Source organism: Etheostoma spectabile, chromosome 4 (genome assembly GCF_008692095.1).
Source record: "Etheostoma spectabile isolate EspeVRDwgs_2016 chromosome 4, UIUC_Espe_1.0, whole genome shotgun sequence".
Classification (NCBI taxonomy): domain Eukaryota; kingdom Metazoa; phylum Chordata; class Actinopteri; order Perciformes; family Percidae; genus Etheostoma; species Etheostoma spectabile.
Genome location: NC_045736.1, coordinates 28261914 through 28275396, shown reverse-complemented (window position 1 = coordinate 28275396; position 13483 = coordinate 28261914). Strand labels below are relative to the sequence as shown.

Here is a 13483-nt window from a genome sequence, read left to right as displayed (position 1 = left end):
GGTATTCAAGGCTGCTGTGTGCATCAAACAAAGTGCTGTTTGACACAATGGATGCAGTCAGATTCCATCTGAACAGTTCTGTATTGTTGGTAACTAACAATCTGACAGTGACTTCCCCTTTCTGTGTGGCTACTGGAATTAAATTTTGCAGTTTTGGACAAACATGATTAGCATGACTGTCAACCCTCCTTCGGATCCTAGGAAATGATCCCAAGTTCTTTCAATTTATCTTATCTCTGATTTGTTTCACCACCTTAATGCCATGCTGTTCAAACTCAACTACTCACCTCTCATAAATAATGAATGAGGGCTAATTGTTTGTCTTGTAAAATCGTCTGCGAGTAATGTAAGCGCCTTGCTCAAGGGTGAAGTTGATGAGGGAGGGAAGAAACTGCTCGATAGTGCACTTCTCTTACCTCAAGGCCAGCATTAAATGTTTGCTAATGTCTCCCGTAAAATGTTCTTCATTCCTGTTGTATCAATGAATTAACAAGTCTGCACAGATATTGTGGTCTGGAGAAAACAAAATGTAGCAGTAAGGACTCATCCTACCTATGAATACAAATGAACTCCGCTCGCTACAGTCTATGCAAGTGAGTGCTGTATACCTTGGAAGCTACAAAAACCACAGTTTTCCCAGGAACTCATTACAGAACAAGTGAGGCAGGGCTTAATGTTGTTTTGACTGAATTGTAGTTATCAGTAAGCCACCGTGATGAAGCTCAATTAGAGCAGCATGCTATAAGCTAAGCAGAGGTAATCACTGGGCGGAGGGGCAGACTTATGTGGAGGCGCAGATATTCACTCTGAACAGAAAAAGGCCAGGGATTCACAATAGGACCTGGAGCCGTGGAGAGCAGCTAATGAGCCTACATGATTCAGTCTTGGTCTCCCCCACCGAGAGCCTTGTCCTGGGCAAAGCGGAGGCGCACAAGTTGTGTGTACTCCAACACATTCCGTGACGCAGCCTGTCAGAGCCAGGAGAGTAAAGGGGCAATTAAAAGTTTCTCTAAATGCTAGATTAATGGATCTTCCATGTCTTGTTAGGATAGGGTCAATCAAGAGACTGTGGAAATGTTTAATTTAGTAAACAATATGTCCAATGAGGTTGTACGTTCCCCATTCGACCTGATGTTCTAAAGCTCTAGAGAAAGAAAACTTCAGGTCTAATGGGTAATGTTTCTGAACATGACTATTCACAATGAAAGACAACGCACATTCTTTACAGATATGCCTACTCCTCAATGCAATGGAATTTCTTTTCACACAAGTTTATACAAAGCTCACAGGGTTTCCTTCAGGTACTCTGGCTTTCTCCCAAAGCCAAAAAAAACGTGCAATTCAGTTCTGGTGAACCTGAAACTCTAAATTGCACATATGCGTAAAATTGAGTGCAAATGTTTCTCTCTGGCCATGTCTAAAATCTTTTTCAGAATCAGAATCAGCTAGCAATTAGCTTTATTCTCCAGGTATGAGGACACTTACAAGGAATTTTGCTTTGGATTGTATAGCTCACTATGCGCTTACTCGTTTAAAAAAATATATATATATATATATATACACACTATAAATAGAAACAATATAGACAGGTTGAGACAATAGTGCAACGAAGAGTGCAAAGTGCAGGTGTAAATTAAAATACTGTAGAACTGTCCAGAGATTGTTCTTTTTTTTTAATCCAATGCCTGTTGTGGCTCAACAAGCAAATTATGATGCATGTGTACAAAATGTAGCTCCTCGCTTATAGTTAGGAACAGTTGGTCCACCATGGATGCATCTGTAACACTATTATTACTAATAATAGCATTATTATTAAAATGAGAATAAAAGCTGCATGTGGTTACCTGTCAGATAGCTTCGTTTAATTGCTTTTGCTATTTGTGTATTGTTTTATTTTGCCCTTTTTTAGTCTTGCGAAGCACTTTGAATGTGTTTTAAAAGTTATATATACATTTATTTTATTACAGGCATTATGAATGTTGATATGATATCAGTACTTCAAAGCTGTAATCTTTATGTATGCGTGTGGGTTGAGGTGATGTCTGTCAAATTTCTCTAGTAGTTATTTAAATAGCAACTAAACATTCATCCAGACTTTTAAACCGACTCGCGCTCTGATTGGCTGGGTGGCGGTCACGTGGGGTCAGTCGCTGTGCCGTGCCTCGAGCCAGCGCTGAGTGGAGCCTGTCTGCCAACAGCTTCAGCAGCGGCTCTATCTGGAACCCACTACACTCACTGACAATTAAAGGAGGCCCTTTTTTCTTCTTTTTTACGAGGAATATTCTTCACCATGGGCGACAAGAAGAGCCCTACCAGGTAATGCGACCAGCCACTGCCGATTTTCGCTCGTTTTGAGCGTTTTGGGCTCGATATTTGGATGCGTTTCCCTCACACAGGGATCGTTTCTGCCTTTTTCAGTTGGTATGCCACAGCTAGCTAGAATAGTGCAGTCACTATGGCGGCTTCTCGCTCCCTACAACCCAGTCACTTAAGAGACAAAGGGAAAATTTTCAGAGGATACGCCTGGCATTCCCTAAAACGCTCTTCTGTCTCAATGAAGCCTTTTGGAGGGTCAATGTCGAAATTGACATTGTTTGATATTGGTTTTGTTAGCCGACAAGCTAAGCTTCGATGCTGAAAATTTTAGCAATGCTTGCCTGCCTGCTAGCCTAGCTGGCGATACAATCGGACGGTGAGGAGCTTCGCCGCTGTGGGGATTTATTAACCAAGGAGCTCTACTTGCCGGGACTCGAACCCAAAATCAATGACAACACCATGATTTGTGCTGATATTAGTAGCTTGCGTATTACACGACATGTTATGTTAGTCACAATCTCCTTTGTTGTTAATTCATGTAATGTGTTAGTGGTATTTCAAAAACTAACTTGACCTTAACATTTGTCAGGCCAAAAAGACAAGCCAAACAGACCGCTGATGACGGTTACTGGGACTGTAGCGTCTGCACCTTCAGGAACACCGCCGAGGCTTTCAAATGCAGCATCTGCGATGTGAGGAAGGGCACATCCACAAGGTAACGTAGCGCTCTCTCTCTTTTGCTCTCTCTCTTTTTCTCTCTCTCTTTCTCTCTCTCCTTCTTGTCTGAGCGTCTCGTTTTCGCCTGCTTGGACTGGCTGCAGCAGCATTGCATCGCAATTTATGGGGATGACAACTTTGATCGACAGCCTATTTGTCTCTGAGCGAATGCGGACTTGTTGATGGAAAATCTTGCAAACATCTCCTGCCGTTGTTTTGGATTATATCCGCAGTTTCTCATTTTATGCGAATACCATTGCATTGCTTATATGCATTCGTCTAGGTAGGCTGGCAGCCTCACTGCCGGGGGGGGGGGGAAGAGGGACCGTACTTCATGATGGCTACAGCTAACGTTACGGTGCATCAACAGAGCAACAGCGAAAGGGCTGCTTATTTCGTGGAGTGAAACAAGGGGAATTCATGTGTGTTTGTCCGCTACCTGTAGGAATTCTTTAATGGTCTGACAAGTCAGATTGATTGTGCATGAGGTGGATGTACAGTAAGGAGATCGTTATGTTTCTTAGATCAAGAAATTGTGTTTTTTTGTAATCTGGATTAGAGAGAAATTCCAGATGTGCACTTTTTTATATTTCTTTGCCCTTCAGACTTTTTTTTACTTGTAGCCAATGCCATTTCATGCCTAACCTGGTATGGCAGTGAGTGTTAAGAGGAGGTTAACCAGTTGGTTTTTTTCTTTTTCGATTTTTACAAAAATCTAATTTTTAGTTTTTAAAACATCAGGCCACACTTTGTCAATGATTAATCATGTTCAAAACTCAGTCTGCCACAAAAAAGTGAATTCACTCATGTCTTCCCTCAAAAATTGTCAGCAGATTAATCATATCAGCATTTATAGCAACAGGCTTGTATGTGCTAGACATTTCCCCTGATGTCCCCTTAGAATACATTTTGTCAGCAGAAGACTGTATTTTATCTGAAACTGAGATGAAATCACTGTATAATTTAAATGTCATGACGGGATTCCCTTTCGGTTGGATGTATGCTGCGTGACGCCTCCTCCCCCGTTCTGGATTTTTTTTTTTGATGAGAAGTTGCGTTTGCCATGGTGTGAGTTTGTTTACGTGTGTCATCAGTTGCATGGTGAGATGAGAGATAGATGAGTCATTTGTGGGTTTGCTGACAGGTCCCCTGCACTTTAACCTTTCCAGCTTTGGTTTTACAATGAGTGGCTCGACTGACACCACAAACGGGGAGAATACACTGACGCTGGTTTACTGAAAATCCAAAAGACTGAGCTCAGTCTTAATTCTCTGGTACCCCTCTCCTTATGATCTTTTCCTGGCTCCGTGTAGCTTTGGACCACAGCGGATGATGCAGGCTGAGCCTGCTGCGCGAAAGCAGGAAGCGGAGACGAGCATGTCATAGCCATCCTGCCACTGTGCTTTGGCAACCGCCCAGTTGCCTCTATTTGATAAATGGGAGCACATGACATCAGAGGAGTAGTTGTCACACATCCCCGTTTGATCTGACGAGTTATCCTTTGATAATGCAATTGTATAGTTGTGGGGCTGCCTCTTATTCTAATGAGTTCTAATTAGCTTTCTTTTCTTCAGTGTTTGATATATTTCAGCAAAGCATGGGACAAAGCAACATGCTCTTAGCTAATGAATCACACTTAAGGCTACGTGTGGATGTTTGTCTTGCTGCTTTTGTGTCTGAGGATCTACTTTGAATATGCTTTAAGCACAAGTGCACGCCTGTTCACTAATTAGTTCCTCACTGTAGGAGTCAGAACCTTTCTTTTCTTAAAGTTAAAGTTTAATTTGCATCATCAATTTGTGTTTACTGCTAGATAGAAGATAGATGAACTTGGGTAAGTATGGATTTGTGCAGTCAGTGTGACATGATTGTATTTAAGCATGGTTCGAAATGGCTTGTTTTGAGAAGTGTGAATGTCAGGAAGCTACCTCTTTCCACAGTCCCCACATATTGCTTCGCTTCCCTGTGTGGTGGGACAAAGGTCAATCTGTATTGACTGTATTTGAACGTAGTAAGGAGAAGATGGATACAGCTGAAGTATTACACAGACAACCATCCAATCCCTAACAGCTGTTGGTACAGGTAGCACTCGGCAGACTTTAGTGCAGTGATTTGGTTCATAGCTGCAGGTTGAGTTGTACAGGGTCTATCTGCATGCCCAATGTGAATGTCAAAATCAGATGACTATTTCCACCCCCTTGAGCTTGATACAGCCATCCTTCACAGTGTGCACTGAGTCATTGAGACACCAGTTGTTTCTACTGGTGATGATGGAGAATACACTATTAACATTATCCACACTAAATGACAGATAGTGGCATACACTCCGACGAGCTTTAACTGCACTTTGTCCCCTGCCAGCGGTAGGTAAGCCAGGTAACTGAGTCATGCATTTCTGATTTGTGCAAATGGAGGCAAGAATGTGGGTTAACGAGAGCAAAACTCTGGCTGTGGCATCAGCATGCAGGGAGAGGCCCTGTTCTCCCCAGCCTAATGAACCTGTTGACCCAGTCCAACTCAGTGATGTAACATGATACTCAAGAAGGCTATATCTAGCCTCTGCCCCTCTGACTCTTAAACAAGAAAGCGCTCTCCTTTTTGCACCTGACTTTGCTGCTAATCTACAAGTCCAAGTAGCCCAAGTGTTTTGCCTTGGCAATCAGTGCCAGCTTCTTTGGTAATTGGAGAAGCAGATGCATTAGCATCCCCTGTGAGATGTATGCTATCATATTTAAATGTTTCTGGCATCTGAACCCGATTGCTCCATGAATGTGACACCGTGTAGCTGTGCATCAGTTTGCTTTGTGGTGGTGTTTGGTATGCACCTCTGTCAGCCTTGGCACCCAGGGAGAAACCATTAGGATCCCTCTAAAGTTGATTGATGGTGGGGATCACAGGAAGTCTTGAGGTACCTCAGTCTTTGACTGCTGTGCTGTTATCTATGCGCTGTTGCTCTGTTGTCAGCCATTTCAAGTAGCTTTCATCTGTGCTTTATATAAAACAAAACAAATGGGTGTCTTTCAGTTGTTAGCAAAATTCATTGTTCTGACTAGGTTAAATAAACCAACTTAAATGTGCCTTAATTTATCTGAAGCGCAGACCGCTAGAAGAACACAGAACCTGAACCATAGCTACCAATATATCATGTAAAGCAGTGTGATATATACGGGTTTATTTATATTGGTGTCAGATGTAGGGCAAATAGTAAAGGGTCTTTAAAAAAAAAAAAGAAGTGAATGTAAATGTGTAGGCCTATACAAACATTGTTTGAACAGAATTCCAAGAAACTTGATACATTACAGCACATACAGTGAATGCAGGCAGAGAGCTCAATACCCCAGTGTGAAATGTATTCATGTAAAGGTGTAAATCTTAAATGACAATAAAATGTTTCTTTTTCTGATCACTCTGGCAAGCTTACACAAGTCAAACCATAAGCAGTTACTGCTTGTCCATGACTGTAGAAACTTACAGATGTTAATGTACTTAAGTAAATGTGTTTTGCATTTAGTCTGTGGCTTTATAACATGACCATATGGGAAACCCATAAATCCACTGACTATGAAAGTTAGAACCCGGATTGATACACAGAATCAGAAGGGGTTTAATAAAAAAAATCTAAAGGACACCCAACCTTAAAGCCGTGGGTTAGTAGTGGGGCTAAAAAAGTAAACGTGCATGCCCCTGTTTGTGTAAACTTGAGGCGGCACAGTTATTGGAAAATGATTGCAGTGTGTGTTTGTGTGTCTCAGTGTGTGCCTTTCTGTCTTTACAATGATGGAATACAGTCATTATAATCTGTGGATTCTACCACTTTCACATTAAGACAAATTGTCTAGCATAATGGAATTACATAAAAGGGACATGCTGGCGCTCAATTTATATCTGCACTTTCTTGCCCACCCCCCTGCGCCCACAGCAGCCCCTCTCAGAGGAAACTGCTTTTGCTTATCCAGCATTATCAGCATCTGCACTAAAACCCTAAGCACGAGCGGTTTGCCCTAATCTTTACACGTTAATTGCCGGATTTAAAAGTTCTTAATTACTTCATGGGATTTGGCAGTGTGAGTGATTTAAATACAGTAGCCAATTTGGCAATCTGACAAAACAGAGAAATGTTGAAAGAGCTGTTGAATCGGGGCTCCTCCCCTCACAAAAAGATGAGGCGAACAAGTGTGACGGTGAGGGAGTAAGAAGTCTCGGGAAAGTACAGAAAGAGGCACGTGAGGACAAGGAGAGAGGGAGTTAAGAGTGGAGTCACAGCTAACTGAGGAGTAAAGAGAAGAAGAGAGCAAGAGAGGTCCCAGAAAGAAACGGAGCAATGAAAGAACAGAAAGTCTGGACGTGTGTTTATGTGTGTGTGCATTGAAGGGAGGAGGGTATGGATGGCTGCAAGGGGGTGTGCTCACTCAGCCAAGAGTCTCCAGGGGCTGAAGCTCATCATTATCCAGGGAGGGAGAGAGCTAGACTGCCTCTTCTGTTTCTACCAGCACCACCATCCATGCATGGGGAAAGAACAGCACCATTTGACATACGCTTCACATTGAGAGTGAACCAGAATTGAGCATTCTCTCCTGTTATGAAGTAATTGTAATTGTTGGATCCTGTTGACCTGTGGTGTGTCTGAGCATTATGGTGAAGGTACAGAGTACAGACCAAATATCAGAGAAGTTTGGTAGGTTTATATACTGGCTACAATAGTGACTTTGCGTTTGACCTGTTGGTGTCAGGTGTCCTCACTTGATGTTTGTGTTTGCTTGCTTGATGTCTTTCCCTTTGTGTAGAACACGAGAGTCTGCTGTGAAGGTGCAATGTCCCCTTAGGCAGTTCTGCAAATTCAAACCAGACTCTGTTTATACATTAGCAAATGGGCAAGAAGTGGATAGGACAGCAGCAAGATGGGGCGACTGGGTTTACTTGACAGATAACTCACGCACACGAGAGGCAAACAGCAGGAGAGAGAGAGAGAGAGAGAGAGAGGGAGAGGGGGAGGGAGAGAGAGAGAGAGAGAGAGGGAGGGAGAGAGGCAAACAGGGAAGAAGAAAACAAGAGAATGATGGAGAGACAGTAGAGAGGAGGAAAACAAATGAGTTATACAGAGCAATGTGACACAGTGCTGCTGATAGAAGGAGCTCACATGTGCTTAGTGCCTTTACAATGACTCGCTGTCAATCTGCCTAATGCCACGCAGTTTGTACCCTGAAAGGTCAGTCAGGGAAAGAAAAGACTGAAGAGGAGACCAGCCGACAAACACACACACACACACGGCCGCAGGCAGAGGCGGGGGAGAGAGAGAGATACCCATTTCTTATTTCTCTCCAAGAGACTTGTTTAAATTATGAAAGGCTATATACATTAGATTTAGTATTTAGTTCATACTTTTTTTTGGGTGTGTTTGTTTTCTGATTTTAACGCTATATAGACTGTGCTTGCGTCACTCCCTTACCCCTCCTACCTGTTCCTATGGCTACTTGGCCAGTGTGAATGCAAATGGAAAAACTGGTTTTGAAGAGAGTAGTTAGTGGAACTGTTTAGAAGTGGGCTATTCCTGTAACTACGTTCCTGTAACCGATTGGTCGGAAAGAGGCTTTAGATAGATTTTCTTGAATTTTTTTTCTTTTCTGTCCAGTGGTCAGTATTGTGGCAACTACATGTCATTACTGTGGAGCCTTTTTGCTGTTTGAGGAAAAGGTGTTTGCTTTAGGTGCTTTCCTGCTATGTATACACAACACCTGAAGGAAACACAGTGGGGAGTGAGCCTCAGTGCCCCACACAGACTGTAAGGTGGATGGGTTAGAGGGAGGGACGTGATGGTAACATTAAGCCCTCAAATGTCCTGACTGGAAGGGATGAATGCCTAATGCCTCTGGTGGGCAGTGGGAATGAATTGAGAAGCGCTGTAGCCCCAGGCTGCTCTTCAGGTGCCATCCTCATTCAACCTCCACAACACACTGACTCGCACAGATTACTTCACCCATGGATGGCTGGAGGTGACAATACTGCTCCAATCACCTCAGGCTCAGACTGATCAAGAACTTCCTCACAGGGAACACAAGTCCCACAGACCAGTGGTATTTTTCATTTTTTTTTTCAATTTAAAGACCCTGTACTCCACATTCAGAACATTATTATACCAGTAAAGAAATATTGTTATGTAAAGATATTAGAGCCCGACCGATCTATCGGTATCGGCATTCATAATTATATCATAACTATATATATCTTTTTTTAAATATTCATCCCTCAGAATTATTTATAATGACAAATAAATGATTCTCATAAATATTATCATACAATATTTAAAAATAAAACGGACTGTCAACCTAAATGAGTGTTGCTGTTGCATAGTTTGTCAACCAGGGGGCGCTCTACAACGTCCCTGTTGGCAACACTGATTTTTTTGTTATTGTGTTTTTGTTCAAAGGACTTTAAGTGTCATATCTTAGGTTTGTATTTTTATATATTTTACTTATCAGAACTTTAATATATTTGTACCTGTTGTGACATTAAAACAAATTAGCATATTATTTTTGTGACAACTCATAAATGACTACAAATAACTAATTTTGGGGAAATCTGTTTGTGTTTTGTAACGTATTTCTGAATTTTATTTTTTTAAATAGTATATCGGCATATTGGATTTTTAAATAACCAAATATTTGTATCGGTATTGGCCTTAAAAATCTTTTATTGGTCGGACTCTAAAAGATATAGTGTAACGTAATAGCGTTCTGAGCAGAGAACAAAGTCACACTTCCTCTGTGTGTTGTAATCCAAGCTTGCGTGCTGCCCAGGCCAGGCTTCTGCGGGAGAGGGGTGCTCATACAGAGGGCACCCGCTTATAATGCTGGCGTCCCAGTCGCAAATTTGCGCTTCCTAGGAAGGTGGAAGTAAGGTCCCGCCCTACTCAGCCTCACTCTGCCTCTGATTGGCTTACCCTAGTATTCTTACCCTAACCAATCTTACTCCTCATGCCAAAACGTAACCAATCCCAGTTGCAGCGGTTAACGTTACTCGCTCTGATCAGCACTAACCTCCGTATGAGCACCGATCTCCCACGAGAGTCTGGCCCGGGAATTGCACAGTGCAGAGCGGCAGCAATTAGTTAGCCAGTTAGGATCACTTTTGCCGACTCAGCCATCTCTGTTTGCTTAGTATGTCACAGGTGAAAGCCACGTGAAGCCCAGACTCTTAACTCAAACTCTTGTTAGAGCCATGTGAAGGCAATCCCAGCCCAGGCAGAGTTTTGTTCAGTATTTCAAGTGCAGCACCTTTAACATCCCAATACATAAATTAATAGGTTTGTTTGTATTTGTTCACTGACTAGGATGGATGCATTTACAGTATAAAACATTCTGTTCAAGATCGATGTCTCAATCTTTTGACTGTCATCTGAAGATAATTTCCCTAGACATCTGAAGATTTAGGTCTAAAATACAAATAATACTATTAGGGCTGAAACAACGAATGTATTGGTTGGGATAAAATTGTCAATAAAAAGCCATTTATCAGGGAAAGATTTTAATATTTGCTGGTTTCAACTTCAAGAAATGTGAAGATTTGCTATTCTATTTTTAACAGCAAATTGAATGTCTTTGTTGGACAAAACATTTGAAGACTGGGCTCTAGTAACTTGTGATTGGCATTTTTCATGATATTCTGACATTGTTTTCCTGTTGCTGACTAATAACCAATTAACCAAGACAATAATTATTGATAATTCCAAGCCCAAGTGGACATATTTAAATTGCTTTTGTCCATTCAACAGTCCAAACCGCTATTATTATAGGGGACCAAGAAAGCCATCAAATATTCACATTTGTGAAACCAGAAGCAGTAAATTTTGGGCACTTTTATTTAAACTGACTTTCTCTTGTCTCAAGTCATCTAACACACGCATACGGCACTTTTGTTTCAAGAAAAATGTTGCCAGGCAGGAACCATGCATTGCTCTTCTCAGACATACCTCAAGTCTCTATGGAAAGATTGTCCAACATTCAACAATAGAGCTTACAGATGTGTATATACACCCGCTGACTGGTTAACACATTTGAAGCAGCACAGACAGGCAACTCTGTGCTCTGCTTCATCACCCTCCAAACCGATAGAGGAAAAGGGACAGCATCACGTGTTTCTACACTATGATCAAGATGTGGAGCAAGTGTGAACAAAGACGAGTGCATAAATCATCGATTATTGCACGTCATAGGGAGGTGCTCTGATCAAAACAAAGCCCTGTGGCATTGTCACATGCTGGATCTGAGAGATCTGCTCCAGGCTGAGGCTGTGATGGTCTCTTCATTCCTATGTGGGGGGAAACCAGGTCACTGCTGAATGCATATGAATAGAGGATGTTTGTGAACAACTTTGTACATCAAGGACAAGGAGCCCACGTTGGTACTGTGTAGATGCTGCTATTTACAAAGTCTGAATGAGAGAGTGGGTGATGTTAATTGGCTGGGCTCTTTAGTGGGCTGTCCATGGTCGAAGAATACGTTGTCTGTTGGCTGTCTCTCTCTCTCTCTCTCAGTCTCTCTCTCTCTCTCCTCTTCGCTCAGCTGTCTGCCTCTGCATTCACTCAGCCTGGCAGAAAATAATTGCTTGTCCTCCACACAGCACTTCAAATAAAAGAGCTGTGTTAATGAGGGCTTTCCTGCGCGTCTCTCTCTTTATCAGACTCTCTATCGCTTGCTCACTCTCTTCATTACTCTGTCTCTCCATGAAGTGCTCTGGCACATTGTTTTTTGGTTTCTCTAGAAAGAGTTCCCTCTGAAACAGCAGCTTCAGTTTTTGCCCTTGGCTTGCAGAATCGGCTGCTCCTGGCCAGCGAGAGCACCCGCTGAGCAGAGGTGTGTGTGTGTCTGTCTCTGGGATGGTTCAGGCTGAGAAGAGCAGTCTAACTATGGGTGTCAGTCTGGCTGAATTAGGAGCTTTTAAGCATGATGATAGTTATTTCAGGACATCCCGTGGAGGGTGTCTCCCCACTCCTCCCTCCCTCAGATGGTGGAATTTAGGGCCAAACATAGGAGGAGCTGTCAATCATGGCCTATTGTTGTGCGAATGGACGGTAATAAGCTGTAAGCCCTCACAGTGGGAAATGATTCGACAGCAGGCTTTACACACTTGACACTCACTCACACTGAATCCCCAGGAATATATTGGCAGCAGTGGGAGGTTGAAGCAATCTCTGAAATTGGACCCTGGAGTTCACTCCGGTTCCTGTTTCCAGGATCATTTCCAGTACCTCCTTGTGAAAAATAGATCTTTCATTTATTTGGATGTTTGTAAAATGAGATGGTTCAGCAGAGTAATTTTCAGCGACATTGTAGTTTAATTCTACATTCCACGCTCAACAACGTGGAGAGTTTATGTAAATATGAACTGTAATTAATTTTACATATTAAATGGTAATGTTACTAGGTAAGCTGCGTTTCTCCTCACACAGGACTGGTCAGTTATATTAACTGCCACCAAAGTACATTTGGTGACCTATTGAAGCTTTTTTATCTTTATTTCTTTCCATCCAAGAGAACGCTATCCACGATCAATTACCTAGCAAGATCAGGGACGTTTTCTGCTATTACTAATAATTATCATAACTTTTTTTTAAAAACAACTTTTAAAAACCCACAGTGTGCGAGTATGAAGTTAGCATTAAGATTATATTGTAGCTGTGAACATAGTGTAGTATTTAAACAGTTTAGGCTGTTTGTGGGTGAATAAATGCTACCACTCCTCAAGACTAAAGCCAATTTCCTGTGTCTTGCTTGGCACCTACTTATTTAAGCAAAGGGGTTTAGCCCCAAACTTAGCACAACTTTGGCCCAGGCTCACTAACTTAAGCTGGACTTAACTTTTAAGGTGGACCAGCTATGCTCATTCAAGTGACAAGCCGCTCCATTTTGCTTTTCTCAGAAAAAAGGAGAATAAGCACATTTCAAAGAATTAAAAGAGACTTTTTTCGACATTTTTGGTGCATGGAATGTCTGCTCTTGCTAGCACTCGGTCCTCCAGTCCTGCCCGTGCCAGATTCAGGTGAAAGCTTTGAGCTTTGTGATGGACTTGATTCCATCGAGTGCACCGCGGAAACAGCATCGGTTATCAGCCTCACATGGTCCTTACTTTGAAATCCCATTCGAGACTGCAACAATTCTCCAGGTCTATAACTCGCTGGAGTGAAATGAGCGCCACAAACGACAGAGTGTGTGGTGACAGACACGGCAGTGAAGTCTGCTCTCTTCACCTGCACAAATGCATCCACAGACTAAAAGCCTTGCTTTTCCTACAAGGAAAGGGATGGACACGAATTCCTGACAGGCTGGAATTTGTGCAACCAGCGCAAACACAATAATTTACCATTATGATTTGACTTCTCTAAAACTCAATCTAAAACTTTCTCTGTCTCTTACGGCTCTAGCTAACTACATCCAGAGAGAGCGGAGTGAGAGAG

The 13483-nt window shown here is 42.3% G+C and overlaps 1 protein-coding gene across 1 annotated transcript in view; it reads left to right on the top strand.

The window, feature by feature from the left end:
- Nucleotides 1-2138: 2138 nt before the first annotated feature.
- Nucleotides 2139-13483, top strand: part of rybpb (RING1 and YY1 binding protein b) — a 19621-nt gene continuing 8276 nt past the window's right edge. The window contains exons 1-2 of the mRNA XM_032514855.1: nucleotides 2139-2316; nucleotides 2906-3031. Coding sequence (XP_032370746.1) covers nucleotides 2291-2316; nucleotides 2906-3031 — 152 coding nt within the window. The 5' untranslated portion in view covers nucleotides 2139-2290. The remainder of the gene's footprint in view (nucleotides 2317-2905; nucleotides 3032-13483) is intronic.